Here is a 25,954-nt window from a genome sequence, read left to right on the forward strand (position 1 = left end):
GCCAAGCTTTCGTCGAGTGGCACGCAGCCACGTGATATGCGTCAGCTTCGAGGTCTGACACAGGCGGGGAAATAGAGCCGCAGTTTAAAAGGATGCGGAGATCTAACCGTTGGTCATTGATCGTACGGTATTGATCAAGTAGGTGCATCCCACTTGAGTTCAGATGAGCAGCAGATCTTTTATTGTGCGACAAAAAGAAAATTATTGCCTTGAGATTCGGAATTTCTGCCTTGAGATACGTGTGGTGCACTAAAGTGCCTGCGGTTTGCGAACTCGGACGCGTTGTACAATTGTTGGGTCGGATTTACTAAGTTGCCACGAGGATGAACGTTGACAATTGTTGGGTCGGATTTAGTCGTGCTAAGAACTGAAGACTCAATGCAAAGCTACGCCATTTTATAAGTCTAACATGTATATATAATTGGCTTATATTAGTTAGATCACGTCAAGATGGCTCATGCGACTTAGATTAGTTAGATCACACCATGTTTATATTATTTCTCTAAGATCCAAGGCTGAAGCGGGTTCAGATCCTCTGCTGAGTTCAAACAGGAAACCGAATCCGATTCCATGTCATTTTGAAGCAACACCACATGCTCGTGATCAGATGGCAGATTGGGCCGAGTTACCACGACACCGCTCGTCAGGCCAACCTCCTCGATCCGATCCGACCCGACCCAAATCGTGAAAAAGTACCGGAGTCCCTCAAAACTAGGGCTTCTTCTCCGCTGTTTCCCTCGCTCATCGCGCTCGGGAAGCAGAAAGGAATCGCCTTGTGATCGTTAGCGGCGAAATATGATTAGCATCCTTACTCAGGTAAACGAAACAGTTCCATTCGAACCATATTTTCTACTGCTTTTCCTCCCCGCTTCTGTTGTAGACTTCGATTCATTTGGCTTTGACTCAGGTGAATGGAACCAGCCTTGTCGATTTCCTTTTCTTTTTTTCTTTTTTTGTCGTAATGGTCTTGCAGTCTGTTTTTCCTTTGCTTGCTATCATTTTATTTCATGTAGATCTTTTGGGGGAAAAAAAAAAAGAAGAAGATGGAAAAGGAACTATCTTGATCGAGCTTGACGTGTTAATGCAGGAACGTCTTCTTGGCGTTGCCTTGGGGGCCGCCTTCGCGGCTTCGGTTGTTTTGGAGAACCGCAGGGCGATACACGGATCGATTTCTGACAACAGACCCGCATATTATGAGGTACGTTGGATCTGACTCCGAACTTTCTTCCTTGACATTTATGCTAGATTTATGATTTCGTTGAAATATTTTTTTTTGTTACTATTTTAGCAATTGTTTTATTCTCCAATCTCAACGAGCAAACCTTGTTCTTCAATATGATCTTCGTCGTGTGCCATTGTGGTTTCCATGATTCTGAAATCTTCTTTGACGAGCTAACACTGTAACGGAAGATATTAGATCAACTAAAAAAAGTCAACCTTTGTCTATTTCAGTTGGATATTTGTAGGACAGACTATAGGCACCAGACATCTAAATTTCATGGCGTGCATTATATAAGGTTGCAAACACTAATTAGTTTATTAGTGAAGTAGGTGTTGATTCCTCGTTTACAGAAATGATATGGTATATGGTGATAGCCAGGTGAACAAGTATCTTAAAAGTTTGCAACCGTGATGTAAGTGATTCCATACACCCACTTAGGTTGGATCTGTGCTTCAGGATTCAAAGAAATAGTTAATTCGAGGCGTTTGTGTAAGTGGATGGTTTCTAGTTTGCTTTAGCTCAACCAATTGATATGATACATTTTGGATGTTTGGAGGGTTACATATTAGACATCATACTTTTAGCAAGTTGTGAATAGGCTTAACAATGTCCTGATTTGTGCTGTTATTTTTAGTTCTTTATGTAGTTAATTGGGCCTTAGTACATGGCAGGACTTTATCCATGGGAATAACAACTCAGTGGAAGAAGTGAGGCCATTTATTGTACTTAAGAGGAAAAAGCACTTGTAGGTTTTGATCTGAAAAAAGTAAAATGTATGTGTTATGGAGTGTTCATTCCTGAAGGACATCTTTGGTGCAACAGGCCTTTGTGTTTAATTCTTGTGAAACAGTGGAAAAACTCTATCTGAAGAGTAATCCTGGAATATCATAACTGGATGTGGTTTTATTTCGCTTGATGCCAAAGTACCCATGATCATAATCGGTGATCAAATATGTAGCTTGATGTCTTGCTAGGTGCAAATGATGGCATAACCAGAGTAATAGATAAGCATATATGCATATACAGAACTATGGTAACAAGATCTTAAATAAAACCAACGATTATTTGATCACGGCTTCGGTTGTTTGATAAGCATATATGCATATACAGAACTATGGTAGGAATTTTAGCTAGAACTTAAATTGTTTGGAATATTGAAATATTGTGGAGCATACTCTGGATGATTTGTGGAGTCCTATTAGGGCTTAACTTGAAACTAAGAGTATTGTTGACTGAAACGATCCTGCTGCTCATTTTAGATTTTATATGAAGCCAATGTATGGAAAAATAATATCAGTTTGAAATGGATTTTTATTATAATAAAAGCCATTTTTAAGGCCAGTTGGTCATTTTAATCATTTTTTTCTGTAATTATGTTTCCTGCTGCTGTATATATTTTTTTTTCTAAATCTTGTATTTCGCAAACTATCTTCTATCTCATCCCTGTTAGGATCGGAGCAGCACTAAGAGGGGGGGGTGAATTAGTGCAGCGGATTAAAACTTCGGTTTTTAAAAAATCTTTCGTATGATAAGAGCGGAACTTGACAAGCTTAATCTTGAAAGCGTATTCTTAAATATGCGTAGCAAAAGTAATAAGGAACTAGAGCATATAAGAAGGTTTGCAATAATGTAAATAGTAATAATGAAATGCAAACCAAGGATCACGCCGATTTTAGAGTGGTTCGGTCAAATGACCTACTCCACTTGCGAGGCCCCTCTTCGATGAGGCTCCCACCTTCCACTAGCAAGTCTCTTGAAATGGAAGGGTAAATACCCCTCTTACAACTCTTTACAAGCGGTTCACTCACAGATTTTCGAGAAGAGATGAGGTGAACACTAGCAAATTGAAAAGAAGACAAGCTAACACTTTTCTAAGACCTTTCTCTCAAACTCTTGCTGCTCAAAAAGTTGTAATCTCAGCTGAGATTTGAGGGGTATTTATAGGCCTCAAGAGGATTCAAATTTGGGCTCCAAAATTCAAATCCTCTTTGGGTTCCCGATGCTGGCGGTGCCACCGCCCAGCCAAGGAGGTGTCACCGCCCAGCACTCGGGTGCTGGGCGGTGCCACCGCCTGGCTCTCCGGTTCACTTGGTTTGGCTTACTTTTAGCCCAAACCAAATCTGACTTTGGCCCCAGTTGGCCCCTAACCAGGATATAGGATTATCTTCTTAATCCTAATCCTAATTACAAGTGAACTACATAACAAAACACATTCTAAGCAATTTATTAACCGCGAACGTCAAGTCTTGTTCCGACGAGCTTTCCGACGAACTTCTTCCGACGGTGTCCAAGCACGCTCCCGAACTTGTGATGACTTTAATGAGTAGCTGAGACTTCTCGGTGATCTCTGCGAACCTCCGACGATCTCTTCGGCGAACTTCCAACAGGTTCTTCGTGCTTGACTCCGCACTTTGTTTCGCTTTATGTCTTCATCGTTATCGTAGTTAATCCTGCACATGCAAGCCAAAACTCTACTCCGATCTAGACAGTTATTACAACGCGAATCGACATTCCGTTGCCCGGCATGTCATTGGTTGGCGTTTCGTCCGATTCTTCAGCGCATCGTCCTCTCTTGCGGCTTGTTGCCCAATCGGCGGTTGACCTCCGCAACCCCGATATCCTTGGTGCAATTCCGCTCTCCTTAGCCCGATGCCCGACGTCCGAAGCCTTCTGCCGTCCAATATCCTGACGTGATCTCCTCCGGCGCAACGTCAATTCCTCCTGCGTTAACTGTCTAATTCTGATCGAGTAAACCTACATCACTCAAAATGCAGTTAAACATCTAAACACAATCAATTAGTTTTATCATCAAAATCCGAGATTCAACAATCCCCATATATCATATACTTGGTTTAGTTGCATCTTGCCATTGCTTTACATGCATGACTATTTAAAACTAGTTTACAGAATCCCTTTTGGCCTGGCATTGTATCTCCTTCAATGTAAAGGTACTATTAATAGTTACACAGTAAACAAATAAAAAGATCAACAGAGCCCATGTACTCAATTTTTTTTTAATTTCACTTCTCCTAAAGAGCGTCTGAGGATTTAGCATGGATGGTTAGTCATCTTATAACGTAAGAAATTCTTTTCCTCTGGAGATTACTTAACTGGATGATGCATTTTCTGCAAATGCAAAGAAAGATACAAATCAACATATGCATAGATTTACTTCAGACCTTTGTCAATTATAAACTGCTGTTTGCTTTTGAAAAATCAGAACTAATTTTCACTCTGAGATACCGTCTGCAATTCAAGGACTTTCTGAGGACCATGTATCCTTATTTATCCAAGAGCACTAGTTCTGGACCTAAGGACCATGGTCCATTGGAAGAATTTTTTCCTTAAACATTAGTCTTATCAGTACTATTTGTCTTCCTTGAACATTAGTCTTATAATTACTATTTGTTTGTGTATATTATTCAGCATGCGAAGTTGCTCACTTAACAGTGGATCATTTGATATCATTTTCAGTGTAACAGTTCACCGGAGTTCACAATTGCAGATTATATTATTTGTGGCATTTGATAAATATCTGTAGGATGGATAAAAAATAGAGCCCCTAAAATGAGTGATGGCATTGGTATAGTCCCACAAAATAATCAACTTACAATAAAGGTATTCAAACTACTCTTGTTTGTCCCTAACATAGTGAACAGCCATTGAGTTCGACATTAGACCTGAACTTTTATTTTCACAATGTGGTTTTCTTAATTGCTAATTGCCTTGAAACATAATGTTCGTGTTTTGAATCTTTGTTGCCCTTCTTCACATAATGGTCATATTCTTCAAATTAATTGTGTAAATGAAACTTTAGTCTGTCTTTGCCTTTGTTGTCTTACCATTTTGGAGAAGAAAGCTCTTAACTTTTGCACCACCCTATTCATTGTGTTATTTGAAGCTAGTCTTATAGTGTGGCAATGCTGTTTTTCCTATATGACTCGTGTAATTTCAACACAACAACAACAAGAAGATTGTAGGTCCCAACTATTTGGGATCGCTACATGGTACTTTTGCCATCATTAAGTTATGTAAAAAAGTTAAGATATGTAAAAAGTTATATGTTTGGTTAAGTTCAGAGTACTTAAATCTCTATTTATAGTATCAGAATCATTTTAACACGAGTCAGCAAAAATATTAACTTTAATTGAATAATTTTTGTCGAGTTATGAAATCTGACTTTTGCCGACTATCAATGTATTGATAAGGAGCACATGCTTGGGAAGAAGATGTCTTCTGAATTTGCCCAGATGTGGAACAAAGCTGTCGATGGGACACTAGGACAACTAATTATATATCTCAGCTCACGTGGATGGTAGTGAGTTCTCAGGATGACTTATCCAGAGCAAAAATCTAAGCAGTTGCTTCAATCTGCTCGGCATATATTTTCATGGTTTGATGTGGATGCCCTAATGTTTGTCTGGTCTGTGTTTCTGAAATTTTGCATTTCAACTTGTCTGATGTGCATGTTTGATGGAATTTGTTCAGAGTAATTTTTCTATATCAAGATGGATTTTCGATAAGAAAACCAGAGTTTGTAATATTTTACTGATTGTCACTCTAATAATCCACACAGAATTTATGTTCTTCAAATATTCTTTTGACAAGATTCATGCTTAATTTGCAGGTAGATGTTTTGTTTGATAAGTTTCTATTGGTACAAGTGATGTGTTTGTGTTATATATATAAATGCAAAAGGTATTTATCAGCCAAGTTAATTGGTATAAAAATTGAAGTTAATATTGTGTATATGTATGTATTTGACCCTCCAATATTATATATATTAATCCAAATATCCATCAACATTAGGATCCAGCATAAAATCTAACAGATTGAACGCGATTTGTTTTAGGCACCTCTTATTTGTGCATTGACCTCATGCTTGCATGATTACCATCTATGCCATCATCGCTACAACATCCGCCACTCCTCTTAAGGCGGTTCCTTCACGCATCGGGCTGTACGGTGCTTTTCGCCCGCCTCACGTCCGAACGGCGCCTCACCACCACGACGTAGGATGCCAACATGGCCGCGATCACCACGAGCGCCAGCCCAAGCACCACGGCCGCCACCCCGCTGGCCCCGACCCCCCCGCTCCCCGCCGGGGACGAGTGCTCGCCCGCCGCCTCCACCTCCTCGTCTGCCCTCACCTTGGCCGAGGTCGCCGCCGGGTAGAACGACGACGACGCCAGGGGCATCGGTGCGCTTGCGGGCGGGAGGAGGAGCTTCGGATGGAAGAACTCGAACGCCGTCGGAGGGAACGGCATCGGCTCCTGGAAGGCCAGCCCATGGGGCGACCTCTCCTGCAGCCTCACGACGGCGTGGTGTCGTCGTGCATCGCCGAAGTGCAGGAGGAGGAGAGAAGAGAGAAAGAACAGCACCAGCGTGTAAGAAGGAAGTGCGAAGGCCATCGGAGCTCTCAGTCCTATACACCTCGATGACGAAGGCTAGGCTGTGTGTGTGTGTGTGTTATATGCACTGAGCGTGGAGCAACAGGGAGAAGCAGAATGATGCACTGGGGCTGTGGCTGTGGGGGGTGGGGGGTGGGGAGGAATCATAGCGTTGGGTTTGATGTGCTGCCATGGCCTTTGCTTCCATGGAGATCAGTTGAGGATTGAGGAACAATGATGACTCGTTGTTGTATTATTACCCGTGGATTCTTTTCAGGAATACTTGAGCTTCAGCATTCATACCATAATGATGCAGAAGCCTCATAATTTGGTGCGACAGCACCATCTGCTTTGACTCCTTGCTGCAGCAGCAGATGTGTGTCAGTAGGGGATGAGGGAGTAGCATAGCACAGGTGGGATGGTGTTGCTTCTTCGATGAGCAAAGGCAAAAGTGAGACATATATATATATACATATATAGGGTTTTGGAGCCAACGCATGCCTGAGAGAATCAATGCAACCCACAACTCTATGAAAGCTTGTCTACGTCTCAAGCGTTGGGCACGACACAAGTGTTGGTGGAAACGTTTCGCGTCATGCGACACGAGAGGTCCGTTCCCATGCAGGATCCCGATCCAACAATGTGATGGGTGCTTTGAGATTGGCGCACGGCTCAGAGGCTTCGATAGAAAACTTGAACTCGGTTCTCGATTGATGTGATGCATCCAAAATGATAAGATACACGGGGGTTTTAAAGTCTTTTCCCTCTCCAACAAATGGTGATGATTCAACAAAGATCATGAGCTTCAATGTAATATCTCTTATTTTTTTATTTTTGTAAGGTCTTGTTTATAACGTAAGGATCTATTCTGAATTATTTTTATAAAAAATTGTTTTTATAAATATAAATATTATTTAATATTTTTTATATTAAATAATTTTATATTGAAAGCTCATTGTTAAGATAAAAGATATGATTTGTGAAAGAGTCATATTAATTAAAAAAAATAAAAGATATATTACTAGCTAACTTAAGGATGGTGTCACTTATGTTTATTCCATAAATACATAAGCTTCCTTCTTGCATGTTTGACATCGTGTCATTTTTGTGTTAATCAAACCTAAGTAATTTGAGGAGAAGACTAAAGGAAAATTTACCAAAGGAAAAAAATTTGTTGCAACTAATGTAGACTTGAGAAGAGAAGGGAATATGAACGAAAGTAGAAGAAGAATAAGTTTTGCTTTGGCTTGAGGTTTTGGATCAATTCCTAGCAATCAAAATTTTTCAAGGCAAGTATTCTAACTCTTTTCTACGGTGATTTTAATCTATGCTTTTATATTGATTATGTATAATTTGAAAGATTTTGACCTTGGATCTAATCCCTATCTTCTTTAGATATGAAACTTTGAACTTGAGATTTTTTTAGATTCTGAGTCTCGTTTTAGCTATAACTATCTATGCCAAATTCTGATTTAGACAAAACTTACATATGAAAATAGACTCTTAAATATTTTTTTCTATAGCTTATTTTATGAATTTAGAGTATAAGTACCTACCTAAACATCTTTTTTAATCGACTCTATAGATTTTGTATAACGGAGAGGATGTTGTCTAACCTTTTGATACTAAATTACTTGTAACTTTTTGTTGAAAATCTGAAAGATTTGAAGTTCAAATGTCTATTTAAACATCAATTCTAATTGACCTTATAGATTATAGAGAATAGGGATATAATTTCTTACCTTTTGATATTAAATTATTTATAATTCCTCGTTGAAAACTCTAATTAGTAAAAGATTTAATCCATCTAAAAGTAACTAATATATCTTTCAAATGATAACTTTCTTTGGTAAATTGAATATAACTTTTGTCAATTTTATTTATTCTTGTTTTATCTCTTTGAAATTGAATTAATAAGTATTAACTATTAGGATTAATAAGTATTTTAAGTCTTAGTTAGATTTAAAGTACTATTAGTTAGATTTTAAGTCTTAATTCCTCCCGGCGTTTCATCTAACATAATTGTGTGTGTGTGTGTGTTTTTTTTGTTTTCATCTCTAGTCAGCATAGGATCGTTGGGTTCGATTCCAATTTTTAGGAATCAAAGCTACGGTTTGACTCCCGGTTGGTATGGTTCTAAACCATCGAACCGTTGAACTAATTTGATTATAGATCGATTTGATTTCAATTTCGATTTAAATCAAATCATGATCATCTCTACCAATATCAAGAGCTAATAGAGATATTTGACATAAGGTTTGTATTTTCATATAAGTTTTGAACTCAGTTTGTACGGTATAGTATAAGTATATCAAGTCGTATATTTCGATATATCGCTCGATATATATATTTATATATGTATATATATGTATGTATATATATATATATTTATATGATGACTCTGCTTGCATGAGGAGAAGGAGGCGATGTCGCTCGATTTCCCCGCACAAAAAAAAAAGGGTGTCGCCTTGCTCGATTTCTTCTGTTGGGGAGAAGAAATCACTTCTCCCCGTGATGCCACCAAGGCTTTGTCGTCATGAATCTTCAAGTTTTCTTTTTTCTTCTCCCTCTTCTTTCGTCTCTATCACGGACCTCTTTCTTCTCTTTTTTTTTTTTTTTTCTTCGCCGTCATCATCAACCAATTTAGAAACGAAAATAGTCTATTGACCAATAAAGAAGATGTGTTAAATTTAAAAATAAGTATTAATAGCAAAAAAAGGAGAGTGTTGAATCATAATTTGTATGAGGAAAAATATCATAAAATAATATATATATATATATATATATATATATATATATATATATATATATATATATATATATATATATATATATGTTTGTTTGAAGTCACAATATAGAATTCAGTATCGACTGAAGCTAGCATGTCCCAAGAAACAAATTTGGGCGTGGTCTGCAAACAACAACACACCATCATTAAAATGATTATGTTGTTATATAATTAATGAGCCAGTATCATATAGAAATGTCAAATCATATGATCAGACATGTAATGCTATTTTCATTATTTCCTTTGATTCCGGCTAAATTAGTGATGATGATGATGATGACGATATAACTAAAGCAGACCTTCCAATAAGAAAATTATTTATATACTTTCCCTAGAAATAAAGAAGAATAATGGAGAAGAAACAATGTTATTTATTTCCCAGCCTTATCCATGGTAGCATGAAATTCTGGACCACGATGGTCAACTCACCAACCCAATAAACAACGAGAGAATTGTGGGAGAGGATGAGAAAGGATAAGATAGTTCCGTTACATCTCATTTTACTATTCACGTAGACTTGAAGTGGACACTATTTTGCACCTAATTAATGGGATAATCCAAAGGCAACATCCGACTAACATTGCTCTTCCTATCCCTATTTTCGTGAAGAGGTCAGAAGATGAAGAGGAAGAAGAAGAAAATGATGATGATGATGATATCTTTCATTTTCCCACCTAACACCATAATTGGATGGTGATGCACAAAAACACTATTCGAATTAGCTCCATTTCCACTAGGCATCAGTGTCAGAGTTTGAGAGAGAGAGAGAGAGAGAGAGAGAGAGAGAGAGAGAGAGAACAAAGGGAAACACTTGGTATCTTAAATATGGAATACATTGTGATCACACATACAGCACAAGTATGACAACACCCAAATGCATTAATTCATAGAGGAGAACGAATGAGATGATGACGACGATGATACGGCACAACCTCCACATGAGAGGGTTTCTTATCTACAGTTTCCATGTTCCACCAGTGACGTCCAGCCTGAGGAAGAAGAACAGGAGGAGGAGGAGGAGGAGGGCTTCACGCACTGCTTCTGAAGGAACCCAACGCCTTGACACCGCTCGCTCTCAGGACGTATTGGTGGTAAGCTGCAGCTATGGCAGCACCGATGGCCGGCCCCACCCAGAAGATCCACTGCAACCAAGAAAGAAAGCACATAAAAAACACTTGTTCGACCTCCTAAAACAACACCATCACTCTTGTAATTGTTGTTAGTGTAGGAGGGATGGAGGTTGTTGGTGTTCTTTATATGCGGACTTTTAAGAGCAGAAACGAAACATAGATCACTGGAGGTGGCACCTGGTCATCCCAGGCCTTGTCCTTGTTGTAGATGACGGCGGCTCCGAAGCTCCTCGCCGGGTTGATGCCCGTGCCCGTGATCGGGATCGTCGCCAAGTGGACCATGAAAACCGCGAATCCAATCGGGAGGGGAGCCAAAACCTGCAGGATTATATGTGATCGTGGTACAAAACCAAACAGGATTGGCATCAATAACAAGCCCATCTTTGCTTCCGATCAATATACGAATAGAAGAAGAAGAAGAAGAGGGTGTTGAGAGTTACGGACCGGGACGTGGGAGTCGCGAGCACTGCGCTTGGGGTCGGTCGCGGCGAAGACGGTGTAGACGAGGACGAAGGTGCCGATGATCTCGGCGCCGAGGCCGGTGCCCTTGGAGTAGCCGTCGCTGAGCTCGTTGGCGCCGCCGCCGTAGCGGACGAAGTACGCCTTCTGGAACCCCTTGACGAGGCCGACGCCACAGATCGCACCCAGGCACTGCGCCACTATGTAGAGGAAGGCGCGCACCAACGACACCTTTCGCGCCAGGAACAGCCCGAACGTCACCGCGGGGTTGATGTGCCCACCTGCCTCACATCGCCACCACCAACACCGTTAGCCAAGTCTGCGCGCTTACGGCGTGGAACACGAAGGGAAGGAACAAGAAGAGACCGGAGATGCCGGCGGTGCAGTAGACGAGGATGAAGATCATGCCGCCGAAGGCCCAGGCGATGCCGAGGATGCCGACGCCGCTGCAGGCCGCGTCGGTCGGGTTCACGTCGGGGTCCGACTGGTGCTTGTACCCGATCACAGTCAACACGGTGACGTACAGGAACAGCATGGTGGCGATGAACTCCGCGATCGCCGCCCGGTACAGAGACCACTTGGTCAGCTCCTCCACGTCGACTAGTGGCGCCGGTGGCGGGTCGGTGTAGTCCTTGGCGGTGTACTCCCCCTGCTCCGCCACCTCGATGTCCTTCGCCATCTGCAACGTACCAGCACACGATACACCACTACCACAGTTGTGTGCGTTTCCAGGGAGGGAGATTTGAAGCTATTTAAAGCCATTGGGGATGATGAACAGCAGCAGATTAGGTTTCGCATTCTACATTATTTTTTACTCTTTTCTTTCGATTGATTGATGTCTTAAGTTAGAATTTGCCGCCCATGACCGACTAAAACCCTTATCAACATCATCAGGTCATCGTCACGATTCAGCATCCCGTCTCGTCCCCACCCCGCACTACTGCATGCGTGGCTGTCGCGAGAGCCAGCCAATCCCTCACATGGTCCACCACAGTGCCTGCGAGGGTGATCGGACAGTGGCAAGCATTTGTACGAGTGACTGAAGGTGTGCATGGAAGACAACGTGGTTTACTGGTAAGGCTCTTCCATTATTGACACTAAGGGGAGCAGGTGAGAGGCACACAAGAGAAGATGCGTGTAGGAGCCTGAGACAAGCACTAGCGTTCGCCTCGGGCTTTGGCGGAGTCGACCACAAAGAAAGTGATGAGTGACTCACTCGGTGGAGAGGAACTCGCTTTGACATGACTGATTGAAAGCAAGCTCTGAATCCAAGCAAGCACACAACGGTGATTACCGCAACTAAAAGTATGTGATTCACGCATGCATGCATGAAATGGGCAATTCCTTGTCTATCTCATTCACTAAATTACTTGCCTTCTCTATCTCTATTGGAGGATTTTTCATCACACACATCTAACATGTAAACAAACTAAAGAAAGCTTTGAATATGGAAGTCGATGATAACAGTAGCAAACGAAAAGTCTTTTGCTGGGAAACCAGGGGAAGGCTGACACGTGGGTGAAGGGAGGCCACAAATTTAAGAAACCAGAGAGCGTGGATTGGATCTGGCGGCGGCGGTTAATGGAGTCTGTTCTTAGATATCGCGATTTGGATTCCTGCGTCGGTAGATTGATGGATCTGCGGCTCACGTCGAATAGGCGGTGAAGACTTAGCGCCATTCATGTCGCCAATCCCAATCCCAATCCCAATCCCTTTCGATTCTCGAGTTGGCCAAATGATACAATAAGCTTCTGCGTGATATGTACAATATTATTATACCCAAAAAAATTATAATTTTTGGTGGCCAATCATATTATGTTACATTCCTCTCCCGCGTTAAGGCTACACCATTAAAATTATATTTCCTAGATGAATATATATATATATGGAGTATTTACTATTTGATAGTAGTTAGCACTGCATAACCAATGATAATTCAACTAAATTGCTTTTTAGCTAATGATTAGAAAAATAATCTAATACATCTTTATTTATTTATTATTGATTCTTCATAGATGTTGAATTGTATTAATGGAAGATTCATATAATTATTTTATCCTTTTATATCGTTGTGAAAAGTCTGAAACTGATAATCCAACCTTTAAAGAAAAATAAAGAAATAAGAATCACCACTCAAGAATTGCAATTCAATGTTGCGTCATGAATTTATGCAGCCGACCAAAAAATTGAAACAGCGACCTGCAATTTGAGTCACATCAAATTCCAAGAATTATCTCGCATTCTATATTGCTCTTATGTCCTCACCATTTGTCTTTGATTTCTTAATCTTGGGAGATAAGGCAGACTCCATTAAACAATTTAGTTGATGATAAGAAAAACAACTTTGAATCAGCTTCTTGAAGGTTTGCACCCGAAGAATCTTTCTTATACAGCTCATCGTTGTCTAACTCTAAGAGATAGGCTAAGCCAGTAGCTTATAAAAGGACAAGAAGGGTGCAATGATAGACCATAAAAGAATTAGGTGATTGATTACTGATTCTGAGAGCATTAGCTATCATCATACTGCTGCTATATATATCCACTATAATTTTCTGGCCATTCTTATGGTGGAGCATGATTTTGATCTTTCTTTAATAGCTTTCCCCACTTAAGATCAACTAATAACACCAGCAGCAATGTAGGTTTGATCAGAACACAGGAGACCACAAGTTCACATCTGCAATTTGGATTTGAAGTGCATATTTTTGACCGTGATTTCATGATACAACAGTGCAGAACTAATCTCCTTCTTTATTTTCTTTCTCTTCGCTTTATTACAGTAAGAACTACAAGCAATATGATATTTCAAAATGATTAGTTCTAACATAAAATAATCTGCTCTACTTTTTTGCCATGCAATTTGTAAAATTGTTTTTGTAAAACAAAAAATGTAGCCACTAAAAGGTTAGAATTGATGATCATTTAATTAGTAAGGTAATTAGAACACACACAGCAACTTGCAGTACACAAATAATGTATGAATGATATCAGTATATATGTCAATGACATATATAAAATTATTTCATGTAGCTGAATCCTTCATTCATGCAGTCGACACTCGAGGCTGGCAATGCTCAAACCTGTATGTATTGTTGTTGTTCTTGGGTTTTGCATGGTTTGGTTCCATTTGTTGCTCCTGCACACATTAATAGAAGCCCAAATTTGATCCAAGAGGCATCTACTGCTCTTCCGAGCATAGATATGTATATATACACACACATGTATAAAGACTTGCAAGAGTTCAAAGTCATTATTGGAGAAGCACCAACTGCAGCGACAAGGAGAAGTTGACCTTGAAATCCAAAGCAAAGCTTGGCGAGTGATGTGGTTGGCGTTGCGAGTCAAGTCTTTGCATCGAAAGTACAGGGAAACCGAGCCTCCTCTTAATTAGACTCCAACAAAGAGACGTAGCAGCTGCAGGGAGACTGAATGTGTATGCATATAATACTTCACCTAAATATTAATTCAGCAGTGCTGACTGCTTTATATTTCAGGCTCAATAGACATGATTTATTTTGTTGGGGTGGGGGGGGGAGGGGAGGGGAGGGTGAAGTTTCCTTTTCAGTCTTCAATGATGAAAGAAGGTTGGAGAGGAAAACCATGGTTTCAACGTTTGCATCCACATTGGGTGATGGATGAGAGAAGCTCTTAAAACCAACGTTTCTCACATCATTTCATACATATTGGTGGTTGTGCATGTTGTTGTCAAGAATTTATGCATTATATGTTCCACTTTGAAATTTTGCATCCACACCAACTGATAAAGGGAAAAGAACTCTCTCTCTCTCTCTCTCTCTCTCTCTCTGTGTTCCTTTTCAATTATGCTGCAATAGTTGTAAAGGACCATATATTATTTTATTTTGTGTTGTCCATAAAATATTTTGTATTACTTTACATATCATCACAATGATAATAATATGATAGTTTATTGCAAACAAATCTTTTTTGTTTTATTTTTTATTTACCTTTGGGAACCCAACTCCCTCCAAATTCTAATTTTATCTTTCAATATCATCACCTCCTACCTCTTTGTTGGTTTATCTTTTTGCCCTTTTGTGCAGTCCCACCCAAAAACACAAACAAATAAATCATCAGTCCTTCAAGAATAACTATAATAAGAAAAAATAAATTCCAAAAAAATTGTAAAATCACTTTGAATTGAAATCCTAATATTTAAATCACCATTATATTTAGATAAATCTCTATAAAATATTTATTTTTTTTCTCAGATCATATATGCAAATGACTTGCAGACTTATTAATTTAAAATTATTTGTTTACATTTTTTATTTAACACTCATATAGTTCGTTGTAACATTTCCACTCGTAAATGTTCAACATAATGTAGCGTTCAACGTCTCATTCATGCAAGCGTTTGCTATAATCGTTGCCTCTTTCCTCCGTGAGACCCTCCTGCATACCTTTCAGCCCCCAGCGCGCACCGAGCAGTGGCGTCTCGCCACGTACTCTGTTTCTCGATCGGGAGTTTTGGGTTTCGTCGGGACGTGTAACGTTTCCCAAGTCTGTGTATAAACATCGGCCGTGTCTCCGGTGGGTGATTGTACCCTCTTCGTGGGTCCCTATCCTACGTCCTATCACGCCACGGAGCCCAGAGCTGGACTGCAGAGCAGAGAGAACAGGGATGGGCCCCATTCACGTGCCCTCCAGCTGTAGGGGACGTGAGATTCCGCGTCCCACCACTACCGCTTGCTCGACACGTGGATTTCTCCTCGCAAGGATGAACCCGCTCGACGGATTTACCATTCTAACCCTCGAATCTCCGGCCCCTCAGCGCATCCGACGGCCCAAACAGGCACATCTGAACTCAGCGGGAAGTCCGCTTACAGTAACTACACTTGAGATAGCCATCTTCTCTGCGGAGCACCAGAACGGACCACACGCAACGCGATGCTTGGCCTCGTGGGGGTCACGTAAATAAAGACACCGTCTACGGGCAGAACCGAGATCGAAAGAGAGAGAAAGCGGAGCCTTATCCACAAGCTCCCCCTCGGTTAAACCTCTCTATAAAACCTCCCCTCCTGCGTGGAGGAACCCAAATATAGCTAAGAAGAAGGTCTCTTGTTGCGTCGTTCTCCGACACGAAACAGAACAAGGACTGGGTTGTGAGGCTTAGCCGAGGCGAGGGATTTTTTTTGCCGGGAGGGAAGAAAAGGGAGGACCTCATCGATCATGGCAGGGCGAAGACAGCAGCAGGGGACGAAGCTCGCGGCGCACCGCCTCCTCGCGCCGCCGGCCGGGGTCGCTGCTGCCGGGTGCGACGCTGACGAGCTCGACGAGTCCGACGTCTGGGGATGCCCCGCGGAGCCGGGCCAGGCCGAGTTCGCGAAGCCGGTGCCGTCTTCCGCGTGCAGCAGGGGGGGACACCCCAGGGTAGGAGATCGCCCCGCCGCCGCCTCCTCCTTGCCGGTGAACATACCGGACTGGTCCAAGATTCTGGGCAACTGCTACGGCGGGAGCAACAGTAGCTCCAGGGACTGGTGGGAGGAGGACGACGACGAGGTCGGCGGCGGCGGCAGGGTGGCGGGGCCGGTAATCCCCCCGCACGAGCTGCTGTGCCGGAGCCGGGCGGCGTCATTCTCGGTCCACGAGGGGATCGGCTGCACCCTCAAGGGCCGCGATCTCAACCGGGTTCGCAATGCCATCTGGGAGAAGACGGGCTTCCAGGACTGACCACTTCGTTCGACCATGCGTGCATGCATGCAGTCTTATGGTTTCATACGTATCACCACTTTGGAGAGAGCAAAGAGATAGATTGCGAATGAGCGAGCTTTTTTGTCACCAAAACTCTCTTTATTTTTCCTTCTCTTTTTATAATATATGGATGTCATCTCATGTATTCTTTCTTTCTTTTCTCTCTTGGCTTGATGATTTATAGCAGATCTAATCTTCTGATAAGCAAGTGTTTCTGTTCCTTTGTCTCAGCAATTTCTCTGCTGACATATGTTCAATTAGTTTTTTGTGACAATGAACTGTTGTGATAGACGCTGCTGGTTTTGGTGTTACTCGGAAGACAAGAGGATGAACAGAATACTCCCGAACAAGAGCAATTTAGAGAAGCATGGAGCAGAAGCTAAAAGATCCGCAGATCTAATTGATTTATTTTAAGATGAGATGATGACTCACTCTATCAGGATCTGATCAGATATTGCTTTTCTTTCCATTTTCTTGTTGTTATGATAAGGTTTATCCTGTGGACGAATTCTCGACATTACTTTAATGGAGACCAGAACAGTTGAGATAAATGCAGTGTCCTGCATTCGTGAGAATTTCCATCCCTGCCTCCATAATAGCAGACATAACAAAGAACTATTTTTGATCTGCACTCCACACACACATCTCTATGGATTCATAGAGCTGTATGCTTCAGAATTAAATTCAAAGCAACACATAATCTAAAGCACCTGTCCTCTGTTTGCTTTAGAGGTAGCAGTTCCACCTCCAAAAGTTGATCACTTTATGCTTAATGCTGAGTGCATTGTGGAATCTCAAATGGCATGTAGGTTGTTCTCTCTCTCTCTCTCTCTCTCTCTCTCTCTCTCTCTCTCTCTCTCTCTCTCTGTGATCGCTAGAAAATGCCATGATAATAGTGTTCATATTCCTGCTATGATATTGTCCCGCATCAATCTTTTTAGGTGGAAATGAACACCATGAGAAAGTCACCATCGAGCAACAGGGACAGTGGAGGAATCCATGGCCAGAACAAAGGAAAGTCAAACTAGTGATGAGAAGAAGCCACTCGGAAAATTCTTTTGATTAGGCCTCGATATATGTATGCCAATGTCGTCCATTGTTGATAGTATGAAAACATGAGTTACTTCAACAAATTGATGGAAAAGGAAAAGAAGAAGACGAGCGCTTGATTGATGTGGTTGAAGATAAAAAGGGAAGTAGACGAAGATAAAGAGAATTCATTATCTCAGAACACCTCAGCAAAGTATTCATATCTATCTATTCCTGCAGGATAGGATACGTATCTCACAATCGATTTCATCCTTCTACTTGCTGAAAATTGATTAGATAATTCTGTATTCTATTAAAAAAATAATTATCAATTAGAACTAACAATCGTATTGTTTCCACAGTAATTATGATAAGAGAAAGTTAAAATGTCATTACGTAATCAGAACAGTTCCTTACAAAGAACTCAGAATGAGCTAGAAACTAAATAACAGTAGCCTTCCATATAAGAAGAAGACCAAAGTATTCTAACACCATCTGAATTACGATGTTAATCTCCGAAGAAGATTAAGATAGGCTTAATCAGGATATATAGTCTTCTGTTTTAGCATAAAAAATTGCAATGGAGGGCTTCGTCTGCAAGTCTATTCCGAGAAAGATTAAACTGATGAAGCTGTGTTATAATTATATGTGAAAGTAACAGCAGAATGTGAGAAACTAGCTTCTGTTTCCACAGCATCATCCTAAGGAAGGAAGGAAGGTTACAGCACAGGAAGTCTTTCCTGAAATAGTCAGAATTCAAGCTTAGAACAAAGATGAATTCAGTATACTTACTTGGCTATGATTGCAGGCTCCTGTTTGCAGCATCTGCATGTTTTGCTGCTGCCAATCAACTGAAGAACTCACAGAGAATAGAGTGCCAAACACATGGATCAAAATCCACAAAGGGACAGGATTTAATTTGCCTAAAGAAATGGCAACCACGTCATCTTTTTAACTCCCAGTGAACATTTTGAAGAAAACATACAAATCGATTAAAGTTGCTGCAAAATGAACTCGAAGGAAATAACAAGAACCAGCTGCAATGAAACTGAGAGAGACAGAGACAGAGAGAGAGAGAGACCGCAGTTATTGGATCCCCTCCCCAGAGGTGGTGGTTGTCTCCCATGTGGAGGAACAAGGGAAGTAATGAGATGGCCCAAAAACGTAGGCAGATTGACCCCAGAATTGATGGGACAAAGCTTATCATAATTTATGTCTTCAAGGGACCATTCCACTTGGTGCGTTGCTCTCATCCGACCTTTGAAATCACCACCACCACCACCACCACCACCACCACACACACATCCATTGAATGCACGATTGCTCTGTAAACACCATGAGCACTCCAACTTTGACTACCACCACCTCCATGACACTGTTGACTTTTCCATCCATCTCTTCACACACTACACATACACATACACATACTGTCTGTTTGGACTAATTCATTTCTTCTTCTTTCTTTGGGGGGGTTGGAGGATGGCGTTCCCTCCCTCGGATTAAATACGGCTGAGGTCCACCGCCTACCAACATAGATTTCAATGCCACATGCTTGTGGAATTTAGCCTACAAAAAGATATACCATCAAATTTATTTGATCGGATGTAAATTAATTTTATTTAATAAAACACATGATGATGCAAAATAATTATAAATAATGTGCTACACAAAGTTATATCAAATAGTCTACATGGCTATATTGCATACGCACATAAATGTCATGACTATGATATATAACATACCAAGATATCCCCGAATTCACGCGTCTTGCTTTGATGCTTTCTCAGGTCAAAGAAACAGGTGAAAGAGAGCAGCAAAAGAAGAGTGAAAATAACACACGAGTCGACCGGTGCATGGAAAATGTATGTATGAACAAAAAGAGTCAATGCCATTGCTACTCTTAAGCACTAAATCTTATCATAATACACCTAACGAATGTTATCTCACTAATATAACCCAACTAATTAAGAAGACTCCATATACATATATATATATATATATATATATATATATATATATATATATATATATATATATATATATATATTATGCATCATTTAGGAAGAGAAACCAACCCTTCTCTCTCTCTCTCTCTCTCTCTCTCTCTCTCTCCGTTTCGCCGTCTTTACTCCCTCGTCTCAATCTCTCTCTCTCTCTCTCTCTCTCTCTCTCTACCTGTTTCGCCAGACGATGAGGCGTGAGTAGATCTATGGGTTCTTTTGACCTCTGACGGAGGAGGGAGAGCAAAACCCTAACCTAAGGAGTAGCGTTGGAGCGCTAGATTCCGGTGGAATCCCGTGGAAACCGCCGACGATCGCGGCGGAGTGGCCGGAGGAGCTGCCATTTTCCGTCGGAGTCGGCCGATTCGGTGGAGCCGACGGAGACGGCTCGGGAGGGCCGGATCTCGCCTCCTGACGGCCGTCGGAAGGCGATCTGCTTGGCGGCTAGTGGGTGAGGAAGGGGGCGGGGCGAGGATGTACAAGAACCAGCTGCAGGAGCTGGCGCAGCGGAGCTGCTTCAACTTGCCGTCGTACACGTGCATACGGGAGGGGCCGGACCATGCGCCGAGGTTCAAGGCGGCGGTGAACTTCAACGGCGAGTTGTACGAGAGCCCGAGCTTCTGCACGACGCTGCGGCAGGCGGAGCACTCGTCCGCGGAGGTGGCGCTCAACGCCCTCTCCCAGCGTGGCCCCTCCCACTCCCTCGCGGCACGGATCCTGGTCGGTACCTATTGACCACCGCCTCCTCCCTCCTTTTCTCTTTATTTCTGATCCCCCCCCCCTCCCCCCCCCAAAAAAAAATCCTTTTCCTCTCTTCTTTTTCTTCGATTTTATTCACTCCACGAAATCAGTCGGAAAAAGGTTCATCTTTTGCTTCTTTGTTTCGTACTTCCGTTTTCCTGCGCTATTTTCAGCATAAAAAGAGTTCAAAGAGAAGGAACTTTGATTAGTTAGTAGAGGTGTTTTTTGGGAAAATGGGAATCAAAATTGTGAACGAAAAGGAGATTCTTTCGTCTTGATTTGTTCTCATTTGACTGTTCTTTGCAACAAGTGAAAACTAGGAAAGAAAGGGACTTTCCAAGCTAAGTTTGACTCGCTTTCTTCTTTCTCCTTTTGCCCTTTATGTTCCGATTTTAGTTAAAATATGCTTCGTTGGAACGTCGACGGGTTCCTTCTCGAGATTCCCCGCTCTTGTTTCCCCGACGGGCCTCGTGGTTTTCCGTTAGGGTTTCGGCTCAGCTCGTTATATCTCTGTCAGCATGGTTAAACTAGTCCGTTATGTTTCATTAATCCCAGTTACAGGAGGAAAGCCCAAAAAAGGAGCATATTTGTCCCGGAACACTGATCATTGTTGTGGCCAATTATGTACTTCGGAAAAAGTATTATGGTAGTCTCTTGATCTTTGTCCTTTGGGGTTATCAACTTATATAGATACCACATATAAGAAATAATTACCTATTGAAGCTTAAGTTTAAAACTTCAATCGTTAACGGTGGATGTTTAGAAATTATGATGATGCAAGTGGCAGACTTGTTGGGGATAATAGTGAAAACAAACGATAGTAGTGGAAACATGAGGCAGATTGTTTTGAATTTTGGTAGCCACATTTGACCGTACAAATGACTGATGCAAGTGGATCCCGGACACTCAGTAAGAAGGCTATTGGAAATTTTCTTCTGGTCAGTGGCACTATTCTTTGGCATGCTTTTGGTGGAATTATTTATGCATCCAGTAATTTTTGTAATTGTGTCTTGCGGCAGCCTAGACCTGCTCAGTAGATTCATAGCTTTTGTTCTCCTCTAGGAGCTATCAAATGAGGAATTAAAGATTTGCATGGGGATCACAAAGTCTTTATTTGGTCTTAGGGATATTGTGAAATAGTCTTCTTCTCTCTTATACTTTTAGGTCTCACATTGCACCAAGTAGGATTCAGGAATTGGTCCTCATCTTCTCGCTGAGGCCTTTTGACTTCGGAAGGTTCCATAAATGGATGAAATCTATAATGTACAATTGATCATAAGTTGTGCTGTTCCTTAGGTTTACTATCACATTTCTACTTTCTGCCCTACCTTTTATCCCCATCATGGAGGTTGAGTCTTGGTACATCTTGTAGATTCTCACACCTTATATATAGTGAAAAACAGTCTCCACAATATCTCAAAATGTCAATCTTTATCTATGAGACGAGCCATCATATACTGTTTAAGCTTAGCAATCTAAAGATCATGAATTAGTTCTGTTGAGATAACCAACGTGTAAGACCGTGAAGTTACCGGATGAATTGTCACGGTGCTTTCGAATACGATTAGTTGCTTTAAGGCAGTGTCTATTCCTTTTAAGTGGATTTTTCTTATTCTAATTCAAGCTAGTGTTTATAATCTTGATGACCATCACTTAACAGGCAGCATAGAAGCCTGGAATTGTCACTTTGTGAAGATGGATTTTTAGCCTTCTATAACATTGTTACAAACATACACACACACACACACACACACACACTAGAGAAGCATGTCCTTTGTTGTCTTTCTGATGTCATAAAAATTCTGCTCTAAGCAACTGTTTTCCCCAATTTTCTGGTCTCTGGTCATATCAGTTGTTCCTTTGAACATTGTAGTATTCTGTATCTCAGTATTGCAGACTCTTTTTCTGTCTTTGAATCATGTAGAGGCTTATTTTGCATCATGGGTGGTGTAGATTGTACTCTTAAAATTCTGGTCTTTGGCCATACCAGTTGAGTGCCTTCCGACACAACAGTACTCTGTATATCGATATATGCATATTTCTTTCACTGTGTTGGTATCTTTGATAGGCTTATTTTGCATCTAGTGGTGTAGGTTATAGTCTTGTAATGAATTTAAACCTGAATAAAGTGGTCTAAAAGAACCTCGGTGGTAATGAATTCCAACTGGGCTACTAGTGCCAAAGAAATGCCAAATACATTGGTTTTTATTCAGACCAGGCATATCCCGTCTAGTTCTAATTGCATAATCTTCATGATTTCCTGACAATGATTATGATCTTTTAACAGGATGAGACAGGAGTCTACAAGAACCTCCTACAGGAAATTGCCCAGAGAGCTGGGGAACCATTGCCATCATATACAACAGTTCGTTCTGGACTTGGACACCTACCTGTCTTTGCATGCACGGTGGAACTAGCTGGGATCACATTTACTGGTGAACCAGCTAAGAACAAGAAGCAGGCAGAAAAAAATGCTGCTTTAGCAGCATGGTTATCATTGAAACAATGTGAGTCCTATCCTTGTTCGACGCATTATTGCTGCCATGTTACTTGGTTGAACTCCATGTATGATCTGTCCTTCCGTCTTTCTGCTTTCTTTGCTTCATACAACAATGAGTATTTGCTGTTGCATTGTTTCTCAATTAAATGCTTGATAGGGTTAGATCCTTCTCCTTTAGGGATCTGAAAACTTAAAACCCAAAAACTTGAAGAACATGATGAGCACTATATTGAAGTCACCACTACTATGATGATTTTCCAAACTAGAGGATTTGTGATTACTCTTACATCACAATACTTATCATCTTGTGATTAAGACTTTGTATAATTTAAATGATTGGAAGGTGAAGGATTTTGTTGAGTACTTGAAAAAGAAAGGGTTAAAATGAACTCTATTCTGAAAGCTCCTGGTCTGTTTTTTTTTTCTTTTTCTGATGGTGTTCCATCAGAGTTTAGAGAAGGGTTAAAACACTTCCTTGCAGGCTTATGAATAGGTTCCAAGTCCATCCATTTCGATATATTATCTTTCGATAAGTTCCTTGGCTTCATAATGGTTTAGTGCATTTTGGTTCGTGAATCTTTGGAACTGTCCACAACTAGATCCAGCTGCAGTTGAATTTCAGTAGCACATCCTGGAATTGATCGTGTCAAATTTGTCAACATCATTGAGCTTTTGCATGTTTAAAGTTATCAGTAGCTAATGTCTCTGATACTATCATCATGGCAATACAGTGGCAAAGAAAGCAGCAAGCTCGTCAATCGAACATGAGAACAACGATGAGCAGGAGCAGATCACCATAGCCCGAGTTCTCCTCCACTACCGCCTGAAAGAAAAGATGGCCATGGTAAACAACCCCCATGGAACTCCTTTCCCAAAGAAGTTCCCAATTCAACTAGAAAAAAGACCAGCTTCATCGCAGCCTTCTCCATCTGTATCAAAGATCCTTCCTTTCATACGGCAAAAATCTGCTCCAAGAGTCCGTCCTACCTCCTCTGGAATAAATGATGCAACTCGTGCGCCATCCTACCAGCAAGGAGAAAACCAGAGTGTCTGGCCCCAGAAGTTCCCCATTGCTGGAGCAGCACCATACTTCCCAGTTAGGCACTTCAGCAGGCCTTGCCAAGGCATTGCACCTCCTGTGACAATAAGGACAGCGGTGCCAGTATTTTCAGCCCCACCACTTCCGCCAGCAGCTGCACAGGTGAGCCAGCTTCCTCCTGTTACCGGTCAAACACCAATCCGCGTGGCATCGCCAGTCCGCATTAGACAATCTGTGCCAGTCTTTGCCGCTCCACGACCAGTCCCACCTGTGAATTCGGTGATTCCAGCTCAGGTAAAGGAACCATTGTCGGTTGTGGCATCCTCTCCAATCCCCAAAAAACCTGCACCGGTTAGTGCATCAGCCATTCCTGTTCAGTTAAACCAACCAGTGCCAGTTGCTGCAACATCACCGTTGATGAAGGAACCATTGCCGGTCGTTGCACCAGCTGTATCAGTTCAGATAAAGGAACAACCATTACCCTCAGTTAAGACACTGGAACCTTCAATCAAGCTCATGGCCTGCCCTCCAATGTTGCCTTTGATTGGGTTGATGGACACTGTAGATGGTGATGATGCAAAGGATCTGGAGGAGTCTGAATGTACAGCAATGGAGAGCTTGAAACGACTAGAGATCTGATGATGCCTGAGGTTGAAAGATCTTTCGGGATGTTCACATCCTTTTTTGTCACGTCTTGCTTCTGGGATTGTGAATTTTTGCTTTGCCTTTCTTTTAACTCTTTCTAGTGTCTTGTAAAGGATACACTGTGCTAGGATTTCGGCCAAAATCTCCAACTTTAAGCCATTTCACTTGAAGGTGCGCAATGCATAGATCTTTCGTTGGTAGGCAGCGAAGCTAGGAGAGATGCTTATAGTTTGTCTAAAAGTTCATAATCGTCCTTTAGCAGCTGGAATTCATGTGATCTTTATGGCTTGGTCTATAACAAGTTTTCTCTGTTGTTCTTAGCTCTCCATGAAGCATGGTGGAGGATGAGTGAGAGAATGGACAGACTGCATAAAAGCGCTGTAGTCATATGGTACCTGCAATTGCACTTCCTGTCTTGCTTTTCTGGAATGGATGATTTGGCATGCTAGAGGTGCGAGCAGTCGAGCAGGAACAAAGATGGTGAGAACAGGTAATGGTGCCTCCTCTTCCTCTTCCTCACTTTTGCTGAGAAAGGAATGTCTAAATTTAATAAATAAAATTTATGATGCATGCTATTTAAGAAAGCATATTAAAAGTTGTTTGAAATCTTAAAATTAAGTACATACTTGTAGATGATTACAGCTAATTCGTATATACATTTATTAATATCATAAATTTGAAAATAGTAAATATATATTTGTGATTTTTAATGATGGATATAATTGAATTTTTTTTACACAAAAATAATTATTTTAAATTTTTTTTGCCAAGGTTTGTAAATAAGTTCAAAATAAAAAGTGTGTTATGATTTCATATCTTTGACCCGATAATAGTGATGAATTTAAAATTTTTAAATTTTAAATTATAATTATAGATACGATCATAATTTTTACATTCCAAGAAAATCACAATAAAATAGAATTATTGAGAAAAGGAATAATAACTTACTAAGATATGTTTAAGATTATTCTCAATAAGCATAGCTTACTTAAAGTCGTTAACATGTATTGCTATGTTATGAATATGATTCATCTCATTTATCTAAAACTTCTTATGAGTTATGAAACAATAAATGACATAATTTTTTAAATTTTAAATTGTTTTATTATAAATATTTTATTTTGAATAACAAGAATGTATGGAAAGAAGTGTGATGTTAAAGACATTTTTCTTAGACACCTTTTTATTTCTAAAGCTTATATAGTTTTGAACAAAAGATATTTAGTTTTTGAAGAATGTATTCATATTATTATTTTATAAATTTCTTCAAACTAAAAAAATTAATTTTGATGATATTTG

The 25,954-nt window shown here is 40.9% G+C and overlaps 4 protein-coding genes and 1 non-coding gene across 5 annotated transcripts; 3 read left to right on the forward strand and 2 right to left on the reverse strand.

Moving 5' to 3' along the window:
* Positions 1–657: 657 nt before the first annotated feature.
* On the forward strand, positions 658–5,815 carry LOC103970061 (uncharacterized). The gene is made up of 3 exons (XR_010481015.1): positions 658–816; positions 1,088–1,198; positions 5,431–5,815. It is a non-coding gene; the product is annotated as an uncharacterized LOC103970061 (transcript).
* Positions 5,816–5,994: 179 nt separating this feature from the next.
* Positions 5,995–6,728, reverse strand: LOC103970063 (uncharacterized). Its single transcript, XM_009383696.3, has one exon. It carries the CDS (start codon positions 6,631–6,633, stop codon positions 6,169–6,171), a length of 465 nt encoding a protein of 154 aa, XP_009381971.2. The 5' UTR covers positions 6,634–6,728; the 3' UTR covers positions 5,995–6,168.
* A 3,465-nt stretch (positions 6,729–10,193) lies between these two features.
* Positions 10,194–11,711, reverse strand: LOC103970064 (probable aquaporin PIP2-2). The gene is made up of 4 exons (XM_009383697.3): positions 11,356–11,711; positions 10,975–11,270; positions 10,708–10,848; positions 10,194–10,542 (listed from the first exon to the last, which is right to left on the reverse strand). Exons 1-4 carry the CDS (start codon positions 11,666–11,668, stop codon positions 10,429–10,431), a joined length of 864 nt encoding a protein of 287 aa, XP_009381972.2. The 5' UTR covers positions 11,669–11,711; the 3' UTR covers positions 10,194–10,428.
* A 4,353-nt stretch (positions 11,712–16,064) lies between these two features.
* Positions 16,065–16,853, forward strand: LOC135596518 (protein S40-4-like). The gene has a single exon (XM_065088567.1). It carries the CDS (start codon positions 16,180–16,182, stop codon positions 16,678–16,680), a length of 501 nt encoding a protein of 166 aa, XP_064944639.1. The 5' UTR covers positions 16,065–16,179; the 3' UTR covers positions 16,681–16,853.
* Positions 16,854–19,814: 2,961 nt separating this feature from the next.
* Positions 19,815–24,814, forward strand: LOC135596720 (double-stranded RNA-binding protein 6-like). Its single transcript, XM_065088812.1, has 3 exons — positions 19,815–20,450; positions 22,759–22,978; positions 23,703–24,814. Exons 1-3 carry the CDS (start codon positions 20,205–20,207, stop codon positions 24,647–24,649), a joined length of 1,413 nt encoding a protein of 470 aa, XP_064944884.1. The 5' UTR covers positions 19,815–20,204; the 3' UTR covers positions 24,650–24,814.
* Positions 24,815–25,954: the final 1,140 nt, after the last annotated feature.

This window comes from Musa acuminata, chromosome BXJ1-11 (assembly GCF_036884655.1).
Source record: "Musa acuminata AAA Group cultivar baxijiao chromosome BXJ1-11, Cavendish_Baxijiao_AAA, whole genome shotgun sequence".
Taxonomy (NCBI): Eukaryota; Viridiplantae; Streptophyta; class Magnoliopsida; order Zingiberales; family Musaceae; genus Musa; species Musa acuminata.

Bases quoted from the DNA above. Each gene is read 5' to 3' on its own strand.
- LOC103970063 (XM_009383696.3), bottom strand. From the start codon at position 6,633: ATGGCCTTCGCACTTCCTTCTTACACGCTGGTGCTGTTCTTTCTCTCT.
- LOC103970064 (XM_009383697.3), bottom strand. From the start codon at position 11,668: ATGGCGAAGGACATCGAGGTGGCGGAGCAGGGGGAGTACACCGCCAAG. The intron at 11,271-11,355 runs GTCTCTTCTTGT...GATGTGAGGCAG, and splicing joins CTGCACCGCCGGCATCTCCG to GTGGGCACATCAACCCCGCG. The intron at 10,849-10,974 runs GTCCGTAACTCT...ATAATCCTGCAG, and splicing joins CTCGCGACTCCCACGTCCCG to GTTTTGGCTCCCCTCCCGAT.
- LOC135596518 (XM_065088567.1), top strand. From the start codon at position 16,180: ATGGCAGGGCGAAGACAGCAGCAGGGGACGAAGCTCGCGGCGCACCGC.
- LOC135596720 (XM_065088812.1), top strand. From the start codon at position 20,205: ATGTACAAGAACCAGCTGCAGGAGCTGGCGCAGCGGAGCTGCTTCAAC. The intron at 20,451-22,758 runs GTCGGTACCTAT...ATCTTTTAACAG, and splicing joins CCCTCGCGGCACGGATCCTG to GATGAGACAGGAGTCTACAA. The intron at 22,979-23,702 runs GTGAGTCCTATC...ATGGCAATACAG, and splicing joins ATGGTTATCATTGAAACAAT to TGGCAAAGAAAGCAGCAAGC.